Raw genomic sequence first — 27,602 nt, forward strand, 5'->3', positions numbered from 1 at the left:
CCCGCATTGGGTGTGGAGATTACTTTAAAAAAAAATAGGCTTTTTAGAAAAGTGCAATCCGAGAGTCCCCAAAATTTCCAGCCTTTAAAGTTTGTTGTTTTTACAACCCAATAGAATAATTTGATCCTTGGAGCGCCTGGGCGGCTCAGTCAGTTAAACGTCCACCTTTGGCTCAGGTCATGATTCCAGGGTCCTGGATCGAGCCCCGCAACAGGGCTCCCTCCTCCACGGGGTAGCCTGCTTCTTCCTCTCCCTCTGCTGCTCCCCGGGTTTGTGCACTTGCACTCTCTCTCTTCCTCTCTGTCAAATAAATAAAATGTTTTAAAAAAATAACTTGAGCCTTTATGTTGCATGACTAACAGGAAATGCGTGTCTTCATGAATGTTGGAGGATTGGGCTAATGCCTACATGCCTTGGTTGTTGCTGGTCACCTGTCACTTGGAATGGCTCCTTGTAGCTTCTCTCCTATTATCTCTAGCCTTCTGGTCTGTCACCACCTCTCCATGTTCCTCCAGTATTCCCTGTGTACTTCCCAACTCACAAACCTGACTCTCCCTCCAGTCCTCTAGCAGAGCAGAAACCTAAGGCCATCGCAGGGAAACTTCAGTCTCTTTAGTTGGCAATAATCGCGCCCCAAATAAACCTCATTGGTTTACGATGCTGCCACTGCGCAAAGCTTTTTAAACAGGACATGACTTCTCTGGTCATCTCTAAGTCAGATCTGTGGCCATTAGGTGGGAACCCTTTGCTAAGCATAGGAAAGGGTTTGTCCCATCTCTCTTCCCCAAACTCATGAGCCTTTAAACCCATCCCCTGGGCCCAGCTAGGAGAGTGCCAGGTCCCTAAACAAAAGGAATATGGGCACACACACAAAAAGCCTTCAGAGAGTACTCCCCCTCCACGAGATAGTGTGTATTTGAAGTATTTATATTTGTGTTAGTTCATCAGTGTGGGGAGTTACCTCAACATAAAGGAATTAATAACTTATCTCTGTATGGCCGAGAGGACTCAACAATGTGATTCTTTCTGGAACCAAATGCTTCTTCGTGTTTCACTTCCATCCATAAAGCCCTAGCAAGCAATTCTCTGCTGGCAGTTGTGAGAATAACTGCTTTGTGCTTGTGGCCAGCAGCTAACAAGGGTTTAGAAACATTCAGGCTTAAAAAAAAGAAAAAAAGAAACATTCAGGCTTGGTCTCAGAGTCCCCAACACATTGTGACAGGTTTAGACAACATGGGGTGCTCTGTGAGCAAGCACCAAGGTAGGGGGATGTAATCTGGGCTTGAGACGGTCAAGCAAGCCTTCTCAGAGGCAGTAACTTCTAAATTCAATCCAAAGGGAAGAAGTACAGGGGAAAGGGAAGAGAGTAAAGGACCTCCTACAACACAGTCTGTTTCAGGCCTAGGAGAGGCAGCAAGGGAGCTTTATTTAGAGAGCCGCTGGTAATTTAGTAGGATTACAGTGTAGGACACAAGAAGGGGAGAGGAAAAAGAAGAAAAACCACGAAGGCTGCTGAGTATAGACTGAGGCAGTGAAGGCTTCACCCCTCCTGTGTGGCCTCTCACACCATGCTCTTTTTTTTCATAAGATTTTATTTATTTATTTGGCGGAGAGAGAGCACAAGTAGGCAGAGCGGCATGGCACACAGAGGGAGAGGGAGAAGCAGGCTCCTCACTGAGCAGGGAGCTGGATGCGGGGCTCAATCCCAGGACCCCGGGATCATGACCTGAGCCAAAGGCAGACTCATAACGGACTGAGCCACCCAGTGCCCCATGCTGTGCTCTATCAACTGTACCATGCTATTATACTGAGGAACATACTAAATGATCTTAGTTTTTACTCCTATATAATTCCATAAATTGTTCAGTTACTATAGTAATCTACTAGTAATCTAATCTATGCTGATTTACTTGTTCATGCCATCAGTATTTATGAGGGCCTACTCTGTGCCAAGTCCTGTACTAAGCACTGGGAATCTGTCAGTGACCAAAACATGTAACAATCCTTGCCATCTCAAAGATTAAATAAATAAGGTAATAAAATAGATAAGCAAATTATGGGGCCTATTAGAGTGTGATGAGTGTTACAGGAAAAAACAGAGCAGGATAAAGAGATTAGGAGTGTTGAGGATGAGAGTTATTCCAGTTTTAACTGGGATGGCCAAGTTAGGGAGTTGCATTTGACTTAAAGGAGGTGAAGGACCAGACTGTGTAAAGCCTTGTAGACCACTGTAAGGGCTTTGGCCATGGAGAGATTGGGAACCATTGGAAGCTCTTGAGAAGAGCAGCAATATAATTCACACTAAGGCTGCTGTGTAAATAATAAGAGTTTAGGCATAATGTAATGTACAACATGATGACTATAGCCAACACTACTATATTTGGTATTTGTAAGTTGCTAAGCGAGTAAACACTGAAAGTTCTCATTGCAAGAAAAAAACGTTTTTTTCTCTTCTATCTGTATGAGATGATGGATGTTAACTTATTATGGTCATCACTTCACAATGTATTTATGCCTTCAACTTATACAGTGCTGTATGACAGTAAAACTGAAAGAAAACCAAGCATACACACACACACACACACACACACACACATAAATAATAAAATAGGCTATTTAAAAATTTAAGTGGACAAATGCGGAGGCAGGGAGATGGGTAAGGAGACTTGTCTAACAATGGAATAGAATAGAGGCTAAAGGAGAGACTTTGGGAAGGGGCCAGACTGTAGATATTCTGAAGGTAAAGCCAACAGGGTTTCCTGGATGTAGGGGTAAAGGAAAGAGAGGAGCCAAGGATGTCACCTAGGTTTCCAGCCTGAGTGACTGGAAGGATGGAACTGGCATTTCCTGAGATGGGGAAGACCTCAAGAGGAACAGGTTTGAAGGAGGTGTGGGAGAAAGGACAAGGGGGCATGCCAAGGGGAGGTAGCTGTCCCAGAGAACAGGGAGCCGGTGTAGGAGATCAGAGTGTGGATGCTACCAGCAGGAGAGACAGGTACTAGAAGTTGGTAAACGTCCACCATGGATAAAAGATGCAATGAATGTTGCCATGTTAACTGAATAGATTCACTCTGAAATGCAGTGTAGACAATGTCCCCTTGCCAATGAAAATGTCAGAAAGAACAAATGTTTAAAAAGTTAATCATTTTTGCCCTCCTTCTGAAACAATGAAAAATAACACTATGCTTCAGAAGCCTCAACAGTGCAAGCCACATATTCATGAGGTGTTTTTGAGATTCCCAGGGGGCTGAGTGAAGTAGAGCAAGGACCGGGCCCTGGGGCACTCCTGTTAGGGAGTCATCCAGGGGAAAGATAGAGGACTGTCAGGGAGATAGAGGAGTAGCCAGTGAGATACTGGTAAAAACAAAGAACGTGGTATGCCAAGCCAGATTTTAAAAAAAGTATTGTAAGTTGTTAAACATCCACTATCTATAGAAGATGAAATGAATGTCACCATTTTAATGGAATATATTTACTTTGAAACACAATGTACACAATGCCCCCTTGTAAATGAAAATGTTAAAAAGAAGAAATTTCCTCCAAAGTTAATCGTCTTTATGTTCTTTATGAACCAATGAAAAGCAACACTATACTTTAGAAGCCTCAAAGTACAAGCCACATATTCATAAGCACTGCATTTTGGTAGATGTGCATGCAAACACACACACACACACACACACCCTAAGTGTGAGTGCCAGAGTTGAGGTGAGTGGGAGCAATGAAGAGATGCTATATGGTGTTTGCTCAATGAAAGAAGTGAAAAAAAATAAAGCCTTCAGTAATAAGTGTTGCCAGAAGCACAGCTTTGGGGTTTGGGGAGTGTGGTTAAGGGTAGAGACGGGATTGAATCCAGGCTCTGAGGTTATTTATTGCTCCGAAAACTAAGTTCTTAAAAAAACAGTGATCACATAGCTCTCTGGGGACAAAGTGTCTTTGTCGGTACAGGGCAGAGAGGGACTTCAGGTAAGTCAGTTCTGGCTGCCACAGCTTGGGGTGGTGGTAGCTGAAGTCGAAGCAGGGGAAGCATTCCTTGAACAACAGGGCCCAGGCCCAGCAGGAAGGCCTGAAGAGCTTCGTGCTTTCCACTGACGTGAGGGGAGCAGCACTGTTTGGGGGGCGGGGGCACTGGAATGCTAAATATAGGTGACGCAGGATAGCCCCGTGGGATGGAAGCCTCCATACTGTCAAGATGGTGATTCTCCCTAAATTGATCAGCAGATTCAAAACAATCCATATCAAAAACCCAGCAGGCTTTTTTTTTTCTTTTTTTTTTTTTTTGGCAGAAATGGACAGACTGATCCTGAAATTCATATGGAAATGCAAAAGCTCTAAAAGGGCCAAAGCGGTTTTGAAAAAGGACATAGTTAAAAGACTCACGCTTTCCGGTTTCAAAATGCACTATGAAACTAAAGAAATCAAGACAGTGTTGTACTGGCATAAGTACAGACATATAGATCAATGGAACGATATTGAGGGTCCAGAAATAAACCCTTTATTTTTTAATAAACCCTTTTATGGCCAATTTATTTTCTACAAAGATGCCAAGGCAATGCAATAGGGAAGAGACTGTCTTTTCAACAAATAGCGCTGGGACAATCGGATATCCGCATGTAAAAAGAGTTAAGCCCTTTTGGATGGAGTTAAACCCTTTCCTCACACTTTACATAAAAATGAACTCAAAATAGGTCATAGGCCTAAATACAAGAGCTGAAACTATCAACCTTTGAGAAGAAAACCTAAGAGTAAATTTTTGTGAACTTGGGCTAGGCAAAGTGTTCTCTTTTTCTAATTTTTAATTTTTTTTATTTTTTAAAGATTTTATTTACTTATTTGACACACGGAGAGAGAGAGAGAGGGAACATAAGCAGCAGGAGTGGGAGAGGAAGAAGCAGCCTTCCTGCTGAGCAAGGAGCAGGATGTGGGGCTTGATACCAGGACCCTGGGATCATGACCTGAGCTTAAGGCAGACGCTTAACAACTGAGCCACCCAGGCGCCCCTAGATAAAGTGTTCTTAAGTATGATACCAAAAGCATGATTCATAAATGAAGAAATAAATTGGACTTCATCAGAGTTAAAAACTTTTGCTCTTCAAAGATACCATTAAGAAGATGAAAAGACAAGCGACCAGCTGGAAGAAAACATTTGCAAATCATGTGTCTGATAGAGATTGGTATCCAGAATCCATAAAGAACTCTTACAACTCAATAATAAGAACAAAAAGCAACCCAATTTAAGAACGGGCTGGAATAATAGAAGAAATATGAATGGCTAATAAGTACGTGAAATGATGCTCAATACATCATTAGTCATTAGAGAAATGCAAATGAAATCTGCACCTACTCGAATACCTATAATAAAAAGAAAAAAACAGTATCAAGCGTTGTTGAGGATGTGGAGAAACTGGAGCCCTCATACATTGCTGCTAGGAATGTAAAACGTGCAGCCACTTTAGAGTTTGTTCAGAGGCGCCTGGGTGGCTCAGTCATTAAGCGTTGCCTTTGGCTCAGGTCATGATTCCAGGATCCTGGGTTCAAGCCCCGAATCCGGCTCCCTGCTCACCAGGAAGCCTGCTTCTCCCTCTCTCACTCCCCCTGCTTGTGTTCCCTCTCTTGTGTGTCTCTGTCAAATAAATAAATCTTTTTTTAAAGATTTTTTAAAAATTTATTTGACAGAGAGAGACAGCGAGAGAGGGAACACAAGCAGGGGGAGTGGGGGAGGGAGAAGTAGGCTTCCCACAAAGCGGGGAGCCTGATGTGGGGCTTGATCCCAGGACGCTGGGATCATGACCTAAGCTGAAAGCAGATGCTTAACGACTGAGCCACCCAGGTGCCCCTACATTAAAAAAATCTTACAGGGGCGCCTGGGTGGCTCAGTGGGTTAAAGCCTCTGCCTTCGGCTCGGGTTGTGATCTCAGGGTCCTGGGATCGAGCCCCGCGTCGGGCTCTCTGCTCGGCAGGGAGCCTGCTTCCCTTCCTCTCTCTCTCTCTGCCTGCCTCTCTGCCTACTTGTGATCTCTGTCAAATAAATAAATAAATAAAAATTAAAAAAAAAATCTTAACAAAAAAAAGTTTGACTGTTCCACAAAATGTTAAACATAGATTTGCCATCAGACTCAGCAATTGCACAACTAGATATTTACCAAGAGAAAGAAAACATGTTTTCATAAAAATGTGTACAGCAGGGGCGCCTGGGTGGCTCAGTGGGTTAAGCCTCTGCCTTCGGCTCAGGTCATGATCTCAGGGTCCTGGGATCGAGCCCCGCATGGGACTCTCTGCTCAGTGGGGAGCCTGCTTCCCCCCCTCTCTCTGCCTGCCTCTCTGCCTACTTGTAATCTCTGTCAAATAAATAAAATCTTTAAAAAAAATGTGTACAGCAATGTTCACAGGAGCATTATTCACAACAAAAACTTGTACACCAATGTTCATAGCAGTATTATTCACAATAGCCAACAATCCAAATACCCATCAACTGGTGAAAGAATTAACAAAATGTGGTATGCCCATACATGGAATTAACTCAGGAATAAAAAGGAATGAACTGCTATTGATAGATACTATGACATGGATGAACCTCAAAACCACTATGCTTAGTGAAAGAAGCCAGATGCAAAAGACTACATATCATATGATTCCAATTACGTGAAGGTTCCAGAAATCGTCCGTAGAGACAAAGGCCTTTAGTGGTTGCCCCGGGGCCAGAGATGGAAAGGGGGACTGACTGCAGATAGACATGAGGGATCTCTTTGGGGTGACAGAAATACTCAAAATCTGGCTTGTGGTTACACAGCCCTGAAAATTTACTAAAAATCACTGAATTGTATACTTAAAGTGGGTGAGTTTCATGGTATGCAAATTTTACCTCAAAGCTAACTTCTTTTTTTTAAAAAGAGATTTGGGGATAAGTTTTCTTTTTCTTTTTACTTATTTGAGAGAGAGAGAATGAGAGAGAGCAAGAATGAGAGGGGGTAGGGTCAGAGAGAGAAGCAGACTCCCTGCCTACCAGGGAGTCTCATGCGGGTCTAGATCACAGGACTCCAGGATTATGACCTGAGTGGAAAGCAATCGCTTAACCAACTGAGCCACCCAGGCACCCACCTCAAAGCTAACTTTTTAAAAAGAGTATACTTGTAATTGCCTGTGAATTCCAGCTCTGCTACTTACAAGCTGTGGGATTGTTGGCGTGATATGTAATCTTTTAGGGACTCAGTTTCCTCACCTGTAAAAATGGCAATTATACTATCTACTTCATCAGATTGTTGTGCAGGGTAGATAAAGTGAATACTTGTTAAGTCAGCGCCAATATTTATAATTTTAAATTAATATTATTTCTTGTGACATTTCTACTTTTAGTACGTTTCTGACAATGGAGCATATTATGTTCTATTTATAATCAACGAATTTTATTTTTCATTGAGATATAATTCACATACCATAAGATTCCCTCTTTTAAACTATACAATTCACTGGTTTTTAGTATAGTCACAAAGTTGTGCAAGCATCACTAGTTCGACATTTTTAAAAATTAAGTATAGTTGACCTACAATATTACATTAATTTCAGGTATATGACATAATGATTCAACATTTCTACATTTTTATCACCCCAACGGGTTTTTCTGAGTTGGCTGATGTAACTATTCAGAAGCTAAGATTAAATTCTAAATTTATAAGCTTACAAATCTGTAAGTTCCTGAAGTTAGGACCTAAATGCCTCCATTCAAATACAATACAATGTACGGTCTCTACCATCACTTAACCAATGAATGCAATTATTTAAATAGAACTTCCTATTTTAGGGGCGCCTGGGTGGCTCAGTGGGTTAAAGCCTCTGCCTTCGGCTCAGGTCATGATCCCAGAGCCCTGCATTGGGCTCTCTGCTCAGCAGGGAGCCTGCTTCCTCCTCTCTCTGCCTACTTGAGATCTCTGTCAAATAAATAAATAAAATCTTAAAAAAAAAAAAAGAACTTCCTATTTTAGGTAAACTGTTGTAACCTAAAACTTATGTGATAGAAAACATATTCCTTTTAATCTTACTTCAGTATTCTATGAACACAGGTGATCTAAATTCTTACTCACCTCTCCTTACATTTTTTGCTAGCTAGAAAAGAACACCTGTTCATGACAGAAAATTTGTAAAGTACAGAAATGCATGGGGAGAAACAAAAATTACTCGACTTCTTTTTGATACATCGTGAAAAAAAAGGAAATTCCCCGAAGTGTTTAAATTTTAAAACACCAATTTAGTGGTAATCTTTCCATTGAAGTGAGTTTTCCTGTATGGGCTTAAAAACAACAAGAGCAACAACAAAAAACACCTCCTTGGGCGCTCTTAAAACACCTAGCTCCATCCTATGCTAACTCCACGCTGTGCAGTTTAGAGCCACCACGGACCGCCTCCCAGGCCCTAGAAACCTGAGAACAAGTTAGGGACTTTGCTCTTCCGGAACATCCCTGAGCCGCTGAGCACTTCATCAAACCTCCGCGCGAGGGCGCCCTCCCGGCCACCCGCCAGGTGACGCGAACGCCGTAAGCACGGCCAGCGTGGCCATCACAGCCTAGCCGCACCCCAAGCGATCTCGCTTTATTAAATTATGGAAATCGGCAAAGATGGACAGCCCTATCGTCTGTCCTCACACCCACAGAGAACATTCCCAGCTTCCGGGAAACTCTTCCGGCCATACCCACGGGAACCGGAAATGGCTTCTCCCTAGCCAGCGCGCTTGGCGGTTGCATCACCCGCCTAGCGGAGGGAGGGGGTGGGGTCCTTCTTTTGGGGCTGCCCTCAGCGTTGCCTGCACAGAAATCCGTCAGGTAGGCGACGAATGGATTCCAAAACTTTGCCTCCTGTTTTTTTAGTGAGTCTTCCGTCAGGCATTGTGTAAACCCAAGCGTAGAGAAGTCCAAGCAGCGAGGACCCTGCTACACTGGCCCGCCTCCTTTCCCAGGCGTGGGTCCTAGTCGGCCTTCCCGCCTCCGCTTCCCCGCCCCACAAAAGGGGACTTGAGTTCGGTCAGGCGGCAGCTGGGGCGACTTCCTTCCTTTCGGAGCAAGATGGCCGGGGGTGAGGCTGGAGTGACTCTGGGGCAGCCGCATCTTTCTCGCCAGGATCTCGCCACCTTGGTAAGGTTTCGTTCTGCAAGGATGTGGAGTGAACTCAGAAGTGGATGATCGAGCCTCCGGGGAGGCGTTGAGACGAGGCAGTGCCGGGCTGTCGGGAGCATGTGTTAGGAGGGAGACTCGTGCTGCCGCTTGCAGCTCGGCAAGTCCATGAGCTGTGCATGGGGCTCTGAGTTTGTGGGACCTCAAGCCCCCGAAAGGTTCGGCTGGAAAGTCATGGTGTTAAGTGTTACTAAGGCTTTTGCTTCTGAAGGTGTGGGAAGGGAGTATCTACCGTGTCCTCAGTGCTTATGCTGACAAGGTTGCCGGGGGGGTGGGGGTGGGGGTTCGGTCTTGGGCTTTGACATCTCCCATAGTGAGTGGAGGTGTAGTTCTGTAACGATGAAGGACATTTAGGGCTTCCCAATCATCAAAGTACAATATTGCTTTTGCAGGAAAAGTGCTTTAGAAGTAGAGGAGAGCTGTTCACATGGTGGCAGGCTATGGGTAGCAAATGGAAAGTCAAAGGAAGTCTTAAGTATAGCGATTTAAAATAAAAATGTTTCATTGCAGGATGTTACCAAGTTGACACCACTTTCACACGAAGTTATCAGCAGACAAGCCACGATTAATATAGGTAAGATAAGAATAACTTGGCGACATGACTTTATCTTGACAAGTAATTTTATTATCTTTTCCCTTTGTGTGATTACTTGAATTTTATGAGGACGCAGATATTCAAGAAATAGACTTTGAGCCTGTGTGAGTAAAACACCTGCCGGATTTTGTGGGAAGCGTATATTGTTCATGCCTAGCTCATGTCTAGGTGAGAAGAAAAGGTACAGACATATGAAAAATTTAGTAGCATAAAGCAAGATGTAGTCATATGCAGCAAAAGAGGTGAAAATACGGTACTTGCCACACAGGGGTGTTGCAAGGGCATAATTTTCAAAAGTTTTATTTGGTATATAAGCGATTATTAAGTAGAAGGGTTTTTTTCTCCCCTAATTGCCACCTAGAACTTTAGAGGAGAAGGTTTGTTGACTGAGTGTAAATTTAGGGTATTTGACAGAAGCGGCACAATTAAATCTAGTTAAAAGTAAAGCTCTACCATCAGGTTATATTAAGTTATAAGACACATTCTACCCTTGATAGCATTACCATAATTAAACCTGGGTTGTTTTCGTATTATTGCGGTTTCTTTTTGGTTGTGTCAGGACTCATTCTTTTTTACTTTACAGTGGTTGTGCCGGAAGTTCTTTAGTATCTAAGATTCTATCTTCTTGTTGAGTGTTTATTTTAAATGAAGGCAGTTTTTTATGTGGTTAGAAACATAAGATGAATAGCTTTTGCTGTACTGGAGTGTAGTTTTTTTTTTTTTTAAGATTTTATTTATTTATTAGAGATCACAGGTAGGCAGCGAGGCAGGCAGAGAGAGAGGAGGAAGCAGGCTCCCCGCTGCGCAGAGAGCCCGATGCGGGGCTCGATCCCAGGACCCTGAGATCATGACCTGAGCCGAAGGTTGAGGCTTTAACCTACTGAGCCACCCAGGCGCCCCTGGAGTGTAGTTTTTGACGAGATTGTCATTACAGGGAAAGTTCCATTCAGTCCTGTATCAGAGTAAGGTTTTGGTAGGAAAGAATATGAAGGGGGAAAAATTGAAGTCACTGTTGGTTTTATGTTGATATTTATAGTGAGTTTTAGCTTTGGGTTTTCTACTCCAGTGCTTTCTGAAATAGTGTTCTGCGTAACTGAATGCTCATGAATTAATTTCTTATACTTTGTCTATAGGTACAATTGGTCACGTAGCTCATGGGAAATCCACAGTTGTAAAAGCTATTTCTGGAGTTCACACTGTCAGGTTCAAAAATGAACTAGAAAGAAATATTACAATCAAGCTTGGATATGCTAATGCTAAGGTGAGTTTGTGTTGTAGAACTAGAAATAACTTTGTTGAATGTGCAGATAACAAATTCGAATCTTTTTTTTATTGGAATTTTTAGATTTATAAACTTGACGACCCAAGTTGTCCTCGGCCAGAATGTTATAGATCCTGTGGAAGTAGTACACCAGATGAGTTTCCTACAGACATCCCAGGAACCAAAGGGAATTTCAAATTAGTCAGGTGATCTCTTTCAGAAAACACCTTATACTTGATGTTCTATTGTCTTGTCATTATGCTTTTTGAAATATTTAACTGAGATATTAAATTTTGAAACTAATTGCTGAGTATTTTTTTTTCTATTTTTTGGTGTTCTTATTGTCTATAATAGTAATTTGAAAAGTCTCAATCATCCTCATCCTCAATTTAGGTACTTGCATGTAAGTTCTCCAAAGGAAAGGTAACATGTGAGCAAATGGAATGGAGGGAAACACAGCTCGTTGATTGAGGGGAGGCTTTTTGCCAGGCTTCCTACATTTCTTTTAAATAATGTTGTTTCTGTTTTTTAGATAGGGGATGAACAAAGCCATTCTTAATTACTTTTCTTTAGTACATGGGCTTATTACCCCATCAAGTTTCTGAATGTGATTCGTATCCTGGTTCTTTATCAGATGTTACTGACTACTATTCCCTAGTGATGTTAATGGGGTTAGGGATGGCCCACAAGGAAATTTTACATTGGGCCAGGGCTGGGACTGGGGAAAGTAAGTGAAGCCCTTGCCTTGAACCCCAAATGTAAGGGGGGAAATCCTAAAGAAAAAGGAAAAAAAAACCTCAGTGATCAGGATAAACAGTATTTCAAGGCAGTGCTTTTTGAAATTGATGCAAAGAAATCTTAATAGAATATTATTTGTTTAAATAAAGACAACTCAAAATAGCACATTTTTTTCCTCTTGCTTCAGTATCATTTTTGCTTCAGTGTGGCATTATTAGTTACCTTTGATATTTTACTCATCGTGAATTTGTTTGCATTTTGTTTTTAAAAATCTTAAAAATTTAAATGTTATTTATCTTGATTAGTGAGTTTTTTGGCACTCTCTAAAATTTTTTTTTTTTAAAGATCTTATTCATTTATTTGACAGAGAGAGATCACAAGTAGGCAGAGGCAGGCAGAGCTAGAGGGGGAAGCAGGCTCCCCGCTGAGCAGAGAGCCCAATGCGGGGCTCGATCCCAGGACCCTGAGATCATGACCTGAGCTGAAAGCAGAGGCCTAACCCACTGAGCCACCCAGGCGCCCCTAAAATTTTTTTTTTTTTTAAGATTTTATTTGACAGAGATCACAAGTAGGCAGAGAGAGAGGAAGCATGCTCCCCACTGAGCAGAGAGCCTGATGTGGGGCTCGATCCCAGGACCCCAGGATCATAACCTGAGCTGAAGGCAGAGGCTTTAACCCACTGAGCCACCCAGGCGCCCCATGGCACTCTCTTAAATTTTACATCTAAGACAAATATCTCACTCAGCCTCCCTGGTTCTAGTCCTCATCAGAGAACAGCAAACTTTTTTTTTTTAAGTGGCCAGATCATAAATATTTGTATCTCTGCAGGCCATAGGTTCTCTGGGAAGAAGCTACTCAACTTTGCTCTTGTGTTATGAAAGTAGATGCAAATAATATGTGCTTGAGTGGGTATGGGCTAGATTTGACCTAAGGGCCTTAGTTTGTTAACCCCTGTTTTAGATCATGACCATATGAGCATACACTCTTTAAAAACAGTAATTCTCAATGAGTAGCAGTTTTGCTAAAATAGTATTGCCGTCTCTATTTCAGATTGGCAGTTCCAGCTTTTCAAGGTGCTGGAGGAATTTTTGGCAAATTATTTTTTTGGGTGGCAGTGCCCATTCTGTTAACACTGTTTTAGCTTTCAAATCGATGACGTTTCCAGTATATATTTTATATCATGCTCTATACCATATTCATTTTGATTGGATTTGGGAATTTCTATCTGTGAAAATATGGATTGATTTTAGGACTGATTGTTATTTCTTCATTGTTAGACATGTTTCCTTTGTTGACTGTCCTGGCCACGATATCTTGATGGCTACTATGCTAAATGGTGCAGCAGTGATGGATGCAGCTCTTCTGTTGATAGGTAAATATATCAGAATTGGTTTCGACAAATCAGTGTGGAGCAAATCCAAGATAGAATATTAAAGGGGAACTAAGGACATTAAGGGCCGTATCCATTACCTAAGAGTGACACAAATGGGAGCTAACATGTCATCCAGGATGATATCCCTGCCTACCAGGTATTACAAAATACTAAGATAGATGTGGGGCTGGTAAGAGAATTCTTGGGTTAGTATATATATATTTTTTTATTTAATTTTTTTTTATAAACATATAATGTATTATTAGCTCCAAGGTTAGTATGTATCTTTAAAGTCAGTAGTGCACTTTTCCTACCTAGATTACATGAGATGGTTTATTATTTTAGTTAATTATTTTTGTAAGTGTACATGTGTTTCTCATCTGCAGCGACGTTGATGTATAGTGGTTTTATTTAGATGCAAATCTTATTCATACTAAGTGCTGAAGTGTAGACCTAATTGGGGTTTTCAAAGCTAGGGTTGTGCTACCTTCCTTATGTGAGTTGTCAAGAGATTTCATTGCTGTGGGACATTGTTTTTATTTTTTTGAAGATTTTATTTGAGATTGAGAGACAGAGATAGTGAGAGAGGGCAAGAGCGAAGAGGGCGAAGCAGGCTTCCCACTCAGCAAGGAGCCTGATGCAGGGCTCGATCCTAGCACCCTGGGATCATGAACTAAGACAAAGGCAGACACTTAATGTATGGGACATAGTTTTTTAAAGGATGCCAAGTAGATACAGTACAGGACTGCTCAACATCACTGCTTGGGGAAGTTGATTCTTAGAATACCCAACAAAACATGCCAATGTTTATGATACGCTGTTGGTTGTCTGTGCGTTTAGTGTTCTTGTCTCCCTTTGTTAGGGAGTACCCTTTGGTAGTAGTTGAAATTCACTGCATTAAGTGTTTTCCCTTAATTACTCTCTACCTCTTAGGAGCTGAACTGGGCCAAAACATCTCTAAGACTGGGTAGAGCCAAAGGGCTATACCTTATACCTGAGCAAAGGGCAGACCCTGGGATGCCAAACTTGTTGATTCCAAGCTTCTTGCATAGCACCAGGGGTGAAAGTCAGATGATCTGGAGGCTCCAGTGAATGCAGGCACAGAGCGTGAAACAGGGCAAACGGTGGATGCTTGGCAGTGATATCCAGGACTTTTGCCTGGAGTAAGGCTAGGATATGCAAAAGTTTCCTTCATTAAATGCCAGGTAAATTTGTTTTGGTAGTAAAATACACATAAAATAAAATTTACCATTATAGCTATTTAAAGTGCACAACTCAAGTGACATTAAGTACATTAACAGTGTTCTATAAGCATCACAAATTTCTAGTTCCAGACATTCTCATTGCCCCAAAAGGATAACCCATGCCCATTAAGCAGTCACTCTTTTCAGTTAATTCTCATGCATCTTTTTTATTCTTCATCATCTAGCTGGTAATGAGTCTTGTCCTCAACCTCAGACTTCTGAACACCTGGCTGCTATAGAAATCATGAAACTGAAGCATATTTTGATTCTACAAAATAAAATTGATCTGGTAAAAGAAAGTCAGGCTAAAGAGCAGTATGAACAGATCCTTGCGTTTGTACAAGGTAAGAAGACATAATCACTAATAAATCTATGAATCACTTTGAGAGATATTTAATCCAGATACCAGATGTTAAATTTAACTTTTACTATAATAGACTGTCTGAAGTAGATAAATTTTTGCATCTCTTTTTTTAAGGTTTTTTAAAAAAATTTTTTATTATTTATCTGTCAGAGAGAGAGAGAGATCACAAGTAGGCAGAGAAGCAGGCAGAGAGAAAGGAAGCAGGCTCCCCACTGAGCAGAGAGCCCGATGTGGGGGGCGATCCCAGGACCCTGACATCATGACCTGAGCTGAAGGCAGAGGCTTAAACCACTGAGCCACCAAGGCGCCCCAAATTTTTGCATCTTAAAACCTTATTTACCTACCTACTACTTGTTAGCTACCTGATACAATTAGTGAAATCTATGTTTGTGAATTTGATGAACTAAAGCACATACATTTTTTCAGCCATGTGTATTTAAAATATTTTATTGAGGTATAGTTGATGTATTATGTTAGTTTCAAGTGTATAATATAGGGATTCAATAGTTCTGATAATTCAGTACATAATGCAGTGTTCCCGACAGTAAATATAGTTACTGTCTGTTATTACACAAAAGTTGTTAAAATATTGTCTGTATTCACTATGCTACAAATTTCATCTCAGTGACTTCTTTTATAATTGGAAGTTTAAACTGAAGTATATTTTTGCTGGCTGAAAGTTAGAACTGAAGTTGTATTCTGGAAACTGTGAGTCAGTTTAGGAAAAAAAATCCTCCTTAATGAACAAAAGCTTTTTTTGTTTTGAACTTGAGTCTTACACTATTCTTACCGAGTACTTTGATCATTGGAACTGACAATGATATATTTAATCTTTATAGTGTTCATTTCTCTGTTCCATTCATTTCTCTGCTGCATAAGGTTTTTCATTTCAGGGAAGACATAATGCATGTTATTGTTGACAATTCTCTCTCAGCGTTGTTCGAAGGATTGATTCCCATGAACCTAGTTCTGTTGTGATGAAAAAGAATAAGTCATTTTGATTAAAATCTAATTATGTTTGGTTCATTTCTTTGACCAACCTGTTTGACATATAATTAATAAGGAGCAAATATTTTATGAGCCAGTAGTCTTTGATTAGCAAAGAGTCTGTAATTTTACCTTGACATTTATTTGGAGGTTAATTACATGTTTCTAGAAATCTTTAAACTAGTAAAGTGCTTTTTCCCAGGAGTGTTAATGTTTACTCCTTTAGATGGTATTATCATTTTAGCATAGTAAATACATGTGTAAGTATATTTTAACAATTTTTTTCCATAAAAGGAGTAGTATTCATTTTTAGGAGTAAAACCAATAGAATACTGCCACCTTTCTAAACAGAATTATCACTTTGCACCTGTTGGCATTTGTGTGAGGATGTTTAGGCATCTATTTTAGCGTTTCTTATTTTTGTTTCTAAAGATTTTATTTATTTATTTGACAGAGATCACAAGTAGGCAGAGAGGCAGGCGGTGTAGGGGGGAAGCAGGCTCCCTGCTGAGCAGAGAGCCCGATGCGGGGCTAGATCCCAGGACCCTGAGATCATGACCTGAGCCGAAGGCAGAGGCTTAACCCACTGAGCCACCCAGGTGCCCCTGTTTTGTTTTGTTTTTTAAAATTTGTTTATTTTAGAGAAGAAGGGGCAGAAGAAGAGGGAGAGAGAGTCTCTCAAGCACACTCCCTGCTGAGCACAGAGCCTGATGAGGGGCTCAATCACACAATTCCAAGACATGACCTGAGCTGAAACCAAGAGCCGGAGGCTCAACTGACTGAGCCACTCAGACACCCCGAGGCATCTATTTTTGTAATCTTAACTTTTTCATGTAACATAGAAAGACCAAGTTCTGTAAAAGTAAAGAATTTTAATCTTTCTGAATTTTGTATAGGTACAGTAGCAGAAGGAGCTCCTATTATTCCAATTTCTGCTCAGCTGAAATACAACATTGAAGTTGTTTGTGAGTACATAGTGAAGAAAATTCCAGTACCACCAAGAGACTTTACTTCAGAACCCCGACTTATTGGTAAGTGATAATATTTGTCTTTAACTCTTTTTCTTTTTTTAAAGATTTTATTTATTTTTTTGACACAGAGAGAGAGAGACAGCGAGAGAGGGAATATAAGCAGGGGGAGTTGGAGAGAGAGAAGGAGGCTTCCCGCTGAGCCAGGAGCCCAACTCGGGGCTCGATCCCAAGACCCTGGGATCACGACCTGAGCCGAAGGCAGAGGCCCAACCCACTGAGCCACCCAGGCACCCCTGTCTTTAACTCTTAATTTGATCTTTTTCATATTGATGATTCGTCTTGAAGGATGTTTATTAATACTTCCTCTTTCTGTAGAGATAAAAACAATCTTCATAAATTTTTTTGATTCTGGGATTGTATTGACAGTGCTAGATTGCATTACTGGAAGAGGGACAGAGTCCCCATACAGAAGGAACTTTTAACCTTTTTGTGGTCTGTATATGGTATGTCACATGATCAGGATGGAGTTATACAGTATTCTCTGTGGAATTAAAATGTTTTGGTCAGTAACAGGATATTAGAACTTTCATACAGATGTTTTTATTGTACCATTAATGAAGATTTTACTTAAGTTCATAGGACCAATGTTGGTACTATGCTAAGCTTGTGGTTCCTACACAGATGTAGGAACCTTTTTAGAACAGACATTTGAGCCTCTGAGCCTGCACCACTTTATATCGTGGGAAGTGTTCTCTTGGGTAATTGTGATATGTATCCTTGTTTAAAGTCACTGTTCTTTTTTTTTTTTTTTAATATTTTATTTATTTATTTGAGAGAGAGTGAGAGAACATGAGAGGGGAGAAGGTCAGAGGGAGAAGCAGACTCCCTGTGGAGCTGGGAGCCCGATGGCGGGACTCAGTCCCAAGACTCTGGGATCACTACCTGAGCCAAAAGCAGAGGCTTAACCAACTGAGCCACCCAGGTGCCCCCAAAGTCACTGCTCTTGACCTAAGTTCAGTGCATGTAGTTTGAGAGTTGTTTCGTAGTTTTGTTTTTTTGTTTTTTGGTTTTTTTTTAAGATTTTATTTGATTTATTTAACAGAGACACAGGGAGAGAACGGAAGCAGGGGGAGTGGGAGAGGGAGAAGCAGGCCCTCTGCTGAGCAGGGACCCTGGGATCATGACCTGAGCTGAAAGCAGATGCTTAGCGACTGAGCCAAGCAGATGCTTAGCGACTGAGCCACCCAGGTGCCCCTGTTTTGTAGTTTAAAAACTAAATTTTAATTTAAGAAGTTGTACAGAGATAGATAAAGGAAAAAAAGTCCACAGTCTCCCTGCCTTTCGCTTCTAGCCCTTTAGCCCAGAAGCAACCAAAGTTAATGGTGTGTACTAGTCTCACACCTTCCTCTTTTTGCACATGATTATGTATAAACATGTACGTGTTTCCCATTTCAGTTTTACTTTATGGAAATGGGATTGTACTCTCTGTGTTACTTGTGTCTGGTTTTGTGTATGTGTTTTTTTTTTAATAGAATGTGTGGGTTATCCTTTTAGGTCATTATATTATAGGTTAGACATCCTTTTTTAGGGGGGCCTGGGTGGCACATTTGGTTAGGCGTCCAGCTCTTGGTTTCAGCTTAGGTCAAGATCTCAGGGTCATGGGATTGAACCCCACGTCGGGTTCCATGCTCAGTGCGGAGTCTGCAAAAGTTTTTCTCTCCCTCTCTCTCTGCCCATCCCCACAGCACGCATGTATGCTCTCTATCTCAAATAAATAAATCAGTCTTTAAAAAAAAAAAACAAAAGCCGAAACATTCTTTAATACCTGCTGATGTTCCATAGTATGGATGTACCATAATGTGCCCCCGTCAATTAACTTTTAATTTATTTCCACTATTTTCATCATAAGTAAACCTGCAATAAACGTAAGAGTAATGATAATAGATTTTATCACAAAGCTGCCCGTGTGTATAAATATTATGTGGCTTCTATCTTAGAAAAATTATCTTAGTAAAGAATATTCCCTTTAAAATTAAAATGAGCAGATTCGGCTTTAATTTGTTTTGTTTTCTTTTAGTTATTAGGTCCTTTGATGTCAACAAACCTGGCTGTGAAGTTGATGACCTTAAGGGTGGTGTAGCTGGTGGCAGTATTCTAAAAGGAGTATTAAAGGTGAACTGGATTTTGATTGTTGTGTTTTTATTTGTTTATTTTTCCCTTGTCTTAATCATGGTGAATAGTGGGACACTCCAAATTAAAAGTAAAAATTTTTTCTTAAATATTTTATGTACTTATTTGACAGAGAGATCACAAGTAGGCTGAGAGGCAGGCAGAGAAAAGGGGGGAAGCAGGCTCCCTGCTGAGCAGAGAGCCCGATGCAGGGCTAGATCCCAGGACCCTGAGATCATGACCTGAGCCGAAGGCAGAGGCTTAACCCACTGAGCCACCTAGGCGCCCCTGGATGGGGCCTATATGGAGATAGGCTTGTGTGGTAGGTAGTTAGCAACAGTTGGATGGATGTTTCTGGTTTTGAAGCTCTCTTCCCCATTATTTTTTTTTAGTAACAATCCTCGACATAGAGAAATAATTGCCTTTTCAGTTTGGGCATCTTCCTGTTAAGACTTCTGCTATGTAAGTGGTAATGGTGTTGTCCCACAGTAATTCTAATTACTAACTTCTATGTTCTTCTGTATTTACAGGTGGGCCAGGAGATAGAAGTCAGACCTGGTATTGTCTCCAAAGATAGTGAAGGAAAACTCATGTGTAAACCAATCTTTTCCAAAATCGTGTCCCTTTTTGCAGAACATAATGATCTTCAATATGCTGCTCCAGGAGGTCTTATCGGTGAGGATTTTTCTCTCATCCCTACATTTTTGTTGTATTTTTCATGGGAAAAGGATTGCCCAAAAAGATATATTGTAGATTTTTAATTGGGTATTTCAAATAATTGATTGGGGTGGGGAACATTAATGTGGTTAAGTTATTGGTTTTAGTTCATAAGATGGTTTCATGTGTTTGTAAAAACTATTTCTAAGGATAAAGAAGAATGTGTTTTGGTTTAGTATATGAAGTAACTCCTTTTAGCAGTAATAAGTGTTATGATCCAGCATTTAAAATAATTAAGTATACTTCTTTGTCTACACAATTTTGGTGGTAGAGTGGTTGTTTTTTTGTGTGTTTTGCAAATGGAAAGTTACCCACAAATGTCAGTTGAACCCTTTCAGATCATGTTTACTCCGAGGTGGGAATAAAAAATAACTTTGATTGTGTAGCAGTTACTGAGATGATTTTATGGATTTTTCTAGTTCGTTATAACTTAGTGTCTTACCAGATACCCAGAAAAAGACAAGATTCAAATGAGACTTAGACATGTTGTACCTTTGAATTAAAGAAGTTGTTGTTGGATAAAGAAGGAGTTTGTCTTTTGGTTCTCTGGTTTTTGGGTATATAATTCACTTTTTTATCCTGTCATTAAGAGTTTACTGTATATAATTTAATGATAATGCTCATGTAGCCACCACCCAGCTTGAACAGTTAACCAGTACTTTACCAGTCTTGGTTCATCCTTTTATCCCCTTCCCTCTCCTCATATACAGCTAAAATATTTTGAAGTGGATCCTAGGAATCATATATGAAGTCCTGAAGTTATTTTTTTAAATCAGCCTTTCAGGGGAGAAATGGCAGGCAAATATTCTACAAATTACTCATTATGAATTTTGTATCTTTTCAACCTTTATTAAGTATATTCAGACTAATTTTTGAGTTAGGTTGTCATCTCTGTCCTTTGTTTAGATAAATCAAGAGACTGTTCTCAAATGCCCAACTAATCCATGGGTTTATGATTCTGTTTCTTCAGGTAAGACAGGTATTTTGTCATGCTCATGAAGCTATTACATGAGTATGAGAGTATAAATGTGTATTAAAATATATAGATATATGCTGTACTTATTTGACTAAGTTTTGGGTAAACCGCTTTATAGAAAATAAAAAGTTGGGCTTTATATATCTTGTTTTTATATCAGGAGTGGGAACAAAAATTGACCCCACTTTGTGCCGGGCTGACAGAATGGTGGGACAGGTACTTGGTGCAGTTGGAGCTTTACCAGAGATCTTCACAGAATTGGAAATCTCCTATTTCCTACTTAGACGGCTGCTAGGTGTACGCACTGAAGGAGACAAGAAAGCAGCAAAGGTAAGTACTTTCTGTAATTCCTGTTTCAGAAAAGTGGCAGTGATGTTAGGACCAGTTTTGAGGGTCATTCTTTTATAGTTAACGTGGGATTAAGATAAAGGGTGAGTGAATTTGGCTTTCTACTTTTAGGAACTTGAAAATCATATTAGGTTAGCAGAAATGGAAAATTGCTGGTATCTATTGTTGGCAAGGATATGGGAAAATAAGCTGTCATTTTTGGCAAGCATTTTCTTGATTTTGGGGTTTATCTTTCCTCATTTTAATTTTCCTAGGTGCAAAAGCTGTCTAAGAATGAAGTGCTCATGGTCAACATAGGATCCCTGTCAACAGGAGGAAGAGTTAGTGCAGTCAAGGCCGATTTGGGCAAAATTGTTTTGACTAACCCTGTCTGCACAGAAGTAGGAGAAAAAATTGCCCTTAGCCGAAGAGTTGAGAAACACTGGCGGTAAGTTTACTAGCCTTTGTCACTATCTAACAAAAAAGACACAGTCAGTTTCCTTAAGTTCTTGGTGGTGTGCAGGCATACTTTACCTTGAACACAACAGTTTTTTAGCTTAACTATTTATTGAGGCTTTAGCTCATCTATTTATTTGGATGACTTTGAATCTGTATTTCTAGCCTTGATTTGTAATACACACAACCTATGAAAAAACCAGTGAATTTAGGCTCGATCTTTCTCTTTCACTTTGTAAAACTTTATATTTGGAAGTAACTTCAAACTTAACAAGAGAATTGCAAGAATTGCACACAACTCTTGTTCCCTTCTCCCAGACACGCAATTTATTTGAGAGAGAGAGAGAGAGAGAGTGTGTGTGTGTGTGTGTGTGTGTGTATTCTTCTATATGTATAAACTTTTTTCTCGACTGTTTAGGTGTGGGTTGTATATATCATACCTCTTGATCTCTTAACATGTTGGTTTATATTTCCTAAAAACAAGGACATTCTCTTAATTAACCACTTCAAGAAGTTAACATTGATAATTACTGAAACCTACAGTTGATAACCCAGTTACACAGCTTGTCCCAGTAATGTCTTCTAGTCCTTCTGGTCTGGGCTCATGCAGTGCATTTAGTTGTCATACGTCTCTTTGATCTCTAATCAGGTACTTCCTCAGGTTTTTTTTTCTTTTTTGTCTTACTTGACATTGACTATTTTGAAGAACACATTTTTATTCTTCCTCAATCTGAGTTGATCTGATACTTCCTAAGATTAGGTTCAGGTTATGTATTCTTGGCTGGAATAGTTACATAGATGGTGATATCTCCTCAGGAAATCACAACCAGAGGCACAGGAGATCTGATTGCTCCTCCTTGTGGAAGTTAATTTTGATTATGCACTTGAAGTGTTGTCCAGTTTTTCTACTATATACTCTCTTTATCTGTGCACCTACTAAGCATTTTATGGGAAGACTCATCGAGATTAAGTGAATAACTTATTCCTCATCACACCTTACCCTGGATTTAGCATCCGCTGATGATTCTTGTCTGAATTGAACTTGATTATATGATTAGAAAATGGTGACACCCCTCCCCTGGCCCACCACTTGTCATATTGTTCTTTCTTCCCTATTGCTTACTTAACTGGTTATAATATAGACTCATGGAGTTTTATTTTATTCAATAGGTTATGATTCATTACTGTCCTTACTTATTTTCATGCTCAAATTGCTCAGAGGGAAGCAGGGAGCAGAGAGCCTGATGCAGGGCCCTACCCCAGGACCCCGAGATCATGACCTGAGCCGAAGACAGAGACTTTAACCCACTGAGCCACCCAGGCACCCCTTGGTTGAATTTTAAGTAAATAATCCTGCTTTGTGGTGATTTATGTCATTTGATTTTACTCTTTGGTGTGATTATGCCATTTGCTATTACAGACATACTGATTCCCAGGGTATTTTAAAATAGGCTTAAATAATAAACTTTCAGAAACTCTCAACAGGGAATGTATTATTCTTACTTAGTTAGAATCGACATTTCCTAGATCAGAACAGATTTTAAAATAAAAGGATTTTTGTGTGTGTGTCTGCCCACTAATACTATAAGAGGATTTTATCCACATGAAACTAGATCTTGCTTAAAAATTAGCAAGACTCTACCAGAAAACTGTTAGAACTAATAATAAATGGATTCAAGAAAGTTGCAGGATACAAAACTAATATATAGAAATCTGTTGTACTTCTAGATACTAATAACAGTAGCAGAAAGAGAGATTAAGAAAACTATTTTATTTATGGTTGCTTGGGAAAGAATAAAATGCCTAGGAATAAATCTAAGGAGGTGGAAGACCTATACTCTGAAAACTATAGACTTCGGTGAAAGAAATTGAAGACAACACAAATGGAAAGACATACTATGCTTATGGATTAGAAGAATTAATATTGTTGAAATGGTGTTACTGTCCAAAGCAATCTACAGAATCAGTGCAGTTCCTATCAAAATACCATTTTTCATAGAACTAGAATAAATAATCCTAAAATTTGTGTGGAATCACAAAAGATCCCAGATAGCCACAACAGTTGAGAAAAAGTACAAAGCTGGAGATATCACAGCCCCAGATTTCAAGCTATCTTACAAACCTGTAGTAGTCGAAACAGTATTGTACTGGCACAAATATAGACATACAGATCCATGGAATAGGAAAGCCTAGAAATAAACCCATGCTTCTGTGGTCAGTTAATCTGTGACAGAGGAGGCAAGAATATACAGTGGAGGAAAGAGAGTCTCTTCAAAAAATGGTGCTGGGAAAACTGGACAGCTATACACAAAAGAGTGAAACTGGGCCACTTTTTTTTTTTTTTAAGATTTATTTATTTATTCAAAACAGAGCATGTGCACAAGCATGGTGGGTGGGGGAGCAGAGGAAGAAGGAGAAGCAGACTCCCCGCTGAGCAAGAAGTCTTACTTGGGGCTCTATCATGGGCCGTGAGTCCATGATCTGAGCTGAAGGCAGATGCTTAACTGACTGAGCCACGCAGGCACCCCAAAACTGGACCACTTTTTTACACCATACCCCAGAACAAATTTAAGACCTAAATGTCAGACTTAAACTCCTAAAACCGGCAGTGATCTTTGACATCAGCTTTAGCAACATATTTATGGATATGTCTCCTCAACCATGGCAGACAGAAGCAAAAATAAACTATTGGGACTACACCAAAATACCAAATTTTTGCATAGCAAAAGAAACCAACAAAATGAAAAGATAATCTACTGAACGGGAGAAGGTATTTCTAAATGATTCATCCAATAAAAGCTTAGTATCCAAAATAAATAAAGAACTTCCACAACTCTAGGCCAAGTCAGCCAACCAATTCAATTTTATTTTATTTTTTAAAGATTTTATTTATTTATTTGACAGAGAGAGAGAGATCACAAGTAGGCAGAGAGGCAGGCACAGAGAGGGGGAAGCAGACTCCCTGCTGAGCAGAGAGCCCAATGCGGGGCTCTATCCCAGGACCCTGAGATCATGACCTGAGCTGAAGGCAGAGGCTTAACTCACTGAGCCACCCAGGCACCCCAAGAATTCAGTTTTAAAAAGGGCAGTGCACCTTAATAGATATTGAACCAAAGACGTACAGGTGGCCAACAAAGACGTGAAAACAGGCTCAGTATCACTAATCGTCAGGGAAATACAAATCAAAATCACAATGAGATACATACCACTCCAAATGGCTAGTGTCAAAAAGACAAGAAAAAGGGGTGCCTGGGTGACTCCTTTGGTTGGACATCTGACTCTTGATTTCAGCTCAGGTTATGATTTCAGGATCGTGAGATTGAGCCCTATATTGGGCTCTGTCTCAGCTGGGGGTCTGCTTGAGATTCTCTTTCTCTCAAATAAATAAATATCTTAAAAAAAAAAAACAAAAAACAAAGGTCAAAAAATAAGTGTCGTTGAGGATGTGGAGGAAAGGGAGCCATCATGCACTGTTTGTGGGAATATAAATTGGTGCAACTGCTATGAAAAATAGTATGGAAGTACCTCAAAAACTTAAAAATACCATATGATCTAGTCATTCTACTACGGGGTATTTCCCCAAAGAAAATGAAAATGCTAATTTGAAAAGATACATATGTGCATATATCTGTGTTTATTGCAGTGTTATAATAGCCAAGTGTCCATCCATATATGATTGGAGGAAGGAGATATGGTATATATACACAGTGAAATATTACTCAGCCGTAAAATAATAAAGTCTTGCCATTTGTGACAACATGGATGGATCTAGAGGATTTTATGCTAAGTGAAATAAGTTGGAGAAAGACAAATAACTATATGATTTCACTCACAGGTAGAATCCAAAAAACAGACAGGCTCCTAAATAGAGAGGACAAACTGGTAGTCTCTCGTGGGGGTATGAGGTGGGTAGGGGGACAATTACAGTCAGTGAAAGGGATTAAGGCTTCCAGTTATACAATAAATAAGTCCTGGAACTGAAAAGTGCACTTTAGGGAGCATAGTCAGTATGCTATTATTATAATGTATTGGGGCACCTGGATGGCTCAGCGGGTTAAGCCTCTGCCTTCAGCTCAGGTCATGATCCCAGGGTCCTAGGATCGAGCCACACAGCGGGCTTTCTGCTCAGCAGGGAGCCTGCTTTCCTTCCTCTCTGTCTGCCTGCCTCTGCCTACTTGTGATCTCTGTCAAATAAATAAATAAAATCTTTAAAAAAAAAAAAATACTGGGGTACCTGGATGGCTCAGTGGGTTAAAGCCTCTGCCTTCAGCTCAGGTCATGATCCCAGGGTCCTGGGATCGAGCCCCACATTGGGCTCTGTGCTCAGCGAGAAGCCTGCTTCCCCCTCTCTCTCTGCCTGCATCTCTGCCTACTTGTGATCTCTGTCTGTCAAATAAATAAATAAAAATTAAAAAAAAAATACTGTAATGTATGGTGCCAGATGGTGAGTACACTTATGGTAAGCATTGAATAATATGTAGAATTGTCAAATCACTATGTTGTATACCTGAAATCTATATAATATTGTATGTCAGTTATACCTCAATAATAAATTGAAGTAAAAAATCGTCAGACTTCTAAAAATTAGCAAGTATGTTAAAACTGTTAAATGAGGGCATCTGAGCGATCTTTACATTGCCTAGGATTGTGGTTTTACCCCGTGTTTAGATGAGTTTTGTTCTAGAAGCTTTTGTTGAGGTAGCAATCCAGCATGGTTATCGATTAGAGCAAGCATCGAAAGAGGGAGCAGAAGTCCCTCTGCTATTGAGAGTAATCTGCTTAGTCCTTCTCTTAATTTTCTTTGCCAGCCAGGGTCATGTTAAATCCTTTGTGATCTGTTGAGTGCTTTGAATGGTCAAAAAGCATTTTTCAAGGAGAAAAGGCAAGAAAAGGAGATTTTTTAGAAAATCACACTGTGGTAGATTGTATATCAACATGATTCCTTAGGTGGACTGGAGGACTCTGGTGGTTCTGGAGGAGAGAGTATATTTCTGCAGAGTGAAGACAAGCATATTTGTAGTAGCATCTTTTTGTTTGTTTTTTTGGTCATTCGTTGTGGCTAGGGTCCATCTTTGCGGGTCTGAGGACCTAAGAAGAAAGTGTGAGCTTTCTTAGTGGAGCAGCAGGTTTGGGGAACATTCAAATTTAGTAGATAGGCAAGTAAAACCAGTTATGTCATATGATTGTGTAGTAATGATAATGAAATGAGTGTAAAATTCATGGTTTTTAAAATTTTCTTTTTGCAGTTTAATTGGTTGGGGTCAAATAAGAAGAGGAGTGACAATCAAGCCAACAGTAGATGATGACTGAAGAATTCCGGTGAAATCATACTTTCGGATGGAGTCAGAATTTCTCTTTACAACCTAGGGGTATATTTTCAAAGCAATACTGGGAAATTAATTTCACAGCTATTACCTTAGTGGTAGCTGTAAGGTTATTCTCATTTTTTGGTGATGAAATTTAACCTCTAATGCTAAAATAGGGTCTACAGTAAATGTAAAAATTGGCAAAATGTTGGATTGAATCTACATTTTAGCAGAAATTAATCATTCCCAAATAATGTCTAATTTATACATCACTGTAGGATTGAAATGAAACTGCTACAGCCAGCCTTTTCTGTAGCACACATACCAAGAAACCTGTTTCAAATAAAGGTTTTCTTCTTACTTTGCATGATTCATCTTTGAGTGGTTCCAGGCTTGAAGGACTACTGTACCAGTAAAAACTTGAAGACACAAGTTCTTGAAAACCAGCTTCTCTTTGCCCCATATTTTATGTTGCTTTATCTTTGAAATTATGAATGAAAAAGAAATTAATAAAAATTAACTTTAGAGCATAGGAGCTCATTCCCATGGACACACCTTTATGTCCCCTTCCTCTTTTCCTGAACTGGAACACAGGAAACTAGAGCCAGAAGTTCTTATCTTCTCCTTTTGATGCCCTGCAATTGTTTCTGCATTGGTTTATACCTGAAACCTGATAGCCTTCCCCCACTGGAAAACACTGTTAAATCAGATGATTCTCGATAAGTAACATAGATCTTTCTAGGTCTTATTTTGTTTTTTTTCTTAACTGCTTCATTGATATGGTTATAATGTAGATTCTAATATTAGTAACCTCTGGATCTTTCAAGAGGTCAGTGATGTTAGAAAGCAAAGGGTATGCCTTTTGATTTTTACCTTACTCTCCATTTTACATTTTTCTTGTCCTCTGCTTTTGTTTTGTTTTGTTTTGTTTTTTAGATTTTATTTATTCTTTCAAGAGAGA

The 27,602-nt window shown here is 39.9% G+C and overlaps 1 protein-coding gene across 1 annotated transcript; it reads left to right on the plus strand.

Moving 5' to 3' along the window:
- The first annotated feature begins 8,812 nt into the window (after window positions 1-8,812).
- Window positions 8,813-27,001, plus strand: EIF2S3 (eukaryotic translation initiation factor 2 subunit gamma). The gene is made up of 12 exons (XM_080794778.1): window positions 8,813-9,119; window positions 9,669-9,732; window positions 10,887-11,014; window positions 11,099-11,220; window positions 13,030-13,124; window positions 14,554-14,712; window positions 16,616-16,750; window positions 18,768-18,862; window positions 19,390-19,534; window positions 20,713-20,882; window positions 21,155-21,327; window positions 26,582-27,001. Exons 1-12 carry the CDS (start codon window positions 9,051-9,053, stop codon window positions 26,643-26,645), a joined length of 1,419 nt encoding a protein of 472 aa, XP_080650904.1. The 5' UTR covers window positions 8,813-9,050; the 3' UTR covers window positions 26,646-27,001.
- Window positions 27,002-27,602: the final 601 nt, after the last annotated feature.

This window comes from Martes martes (assembly GCF_963455335.1).
Source record: "Martes martes genome assembly, chromosome: X".
In the NCBI taxonomy this organism is placed as follows: Eukaryota; Metazoa; Chordata; class Mammalia; order Carnivora; family Mustelidae; genus Martes; species Martes martes.

Coding starts and splice junctions, on each gene's coding strand:
- EIF2S3 (XM_080794778.1), top strand. CDS start 9,051: ATGGCCGGGGGTGAGGCTGGAGTGACTCTGGGGCAGCCGCATCTTTCT. Junction 14,713..16,615: donor GATCCTTGCGTTTGTACAAG/GTAAGAAGACAT, acceptor AATTTTGTATAG/GTACAGTAGCAGAAGGAGCT. Junction 21,328..26,581: donor AGAGTTGAGAAACACTGGCG/GTAAGTTTACTA, acceptor TTCTTTTTGCAG/TTTAATTGGTTGGGGTCAAA.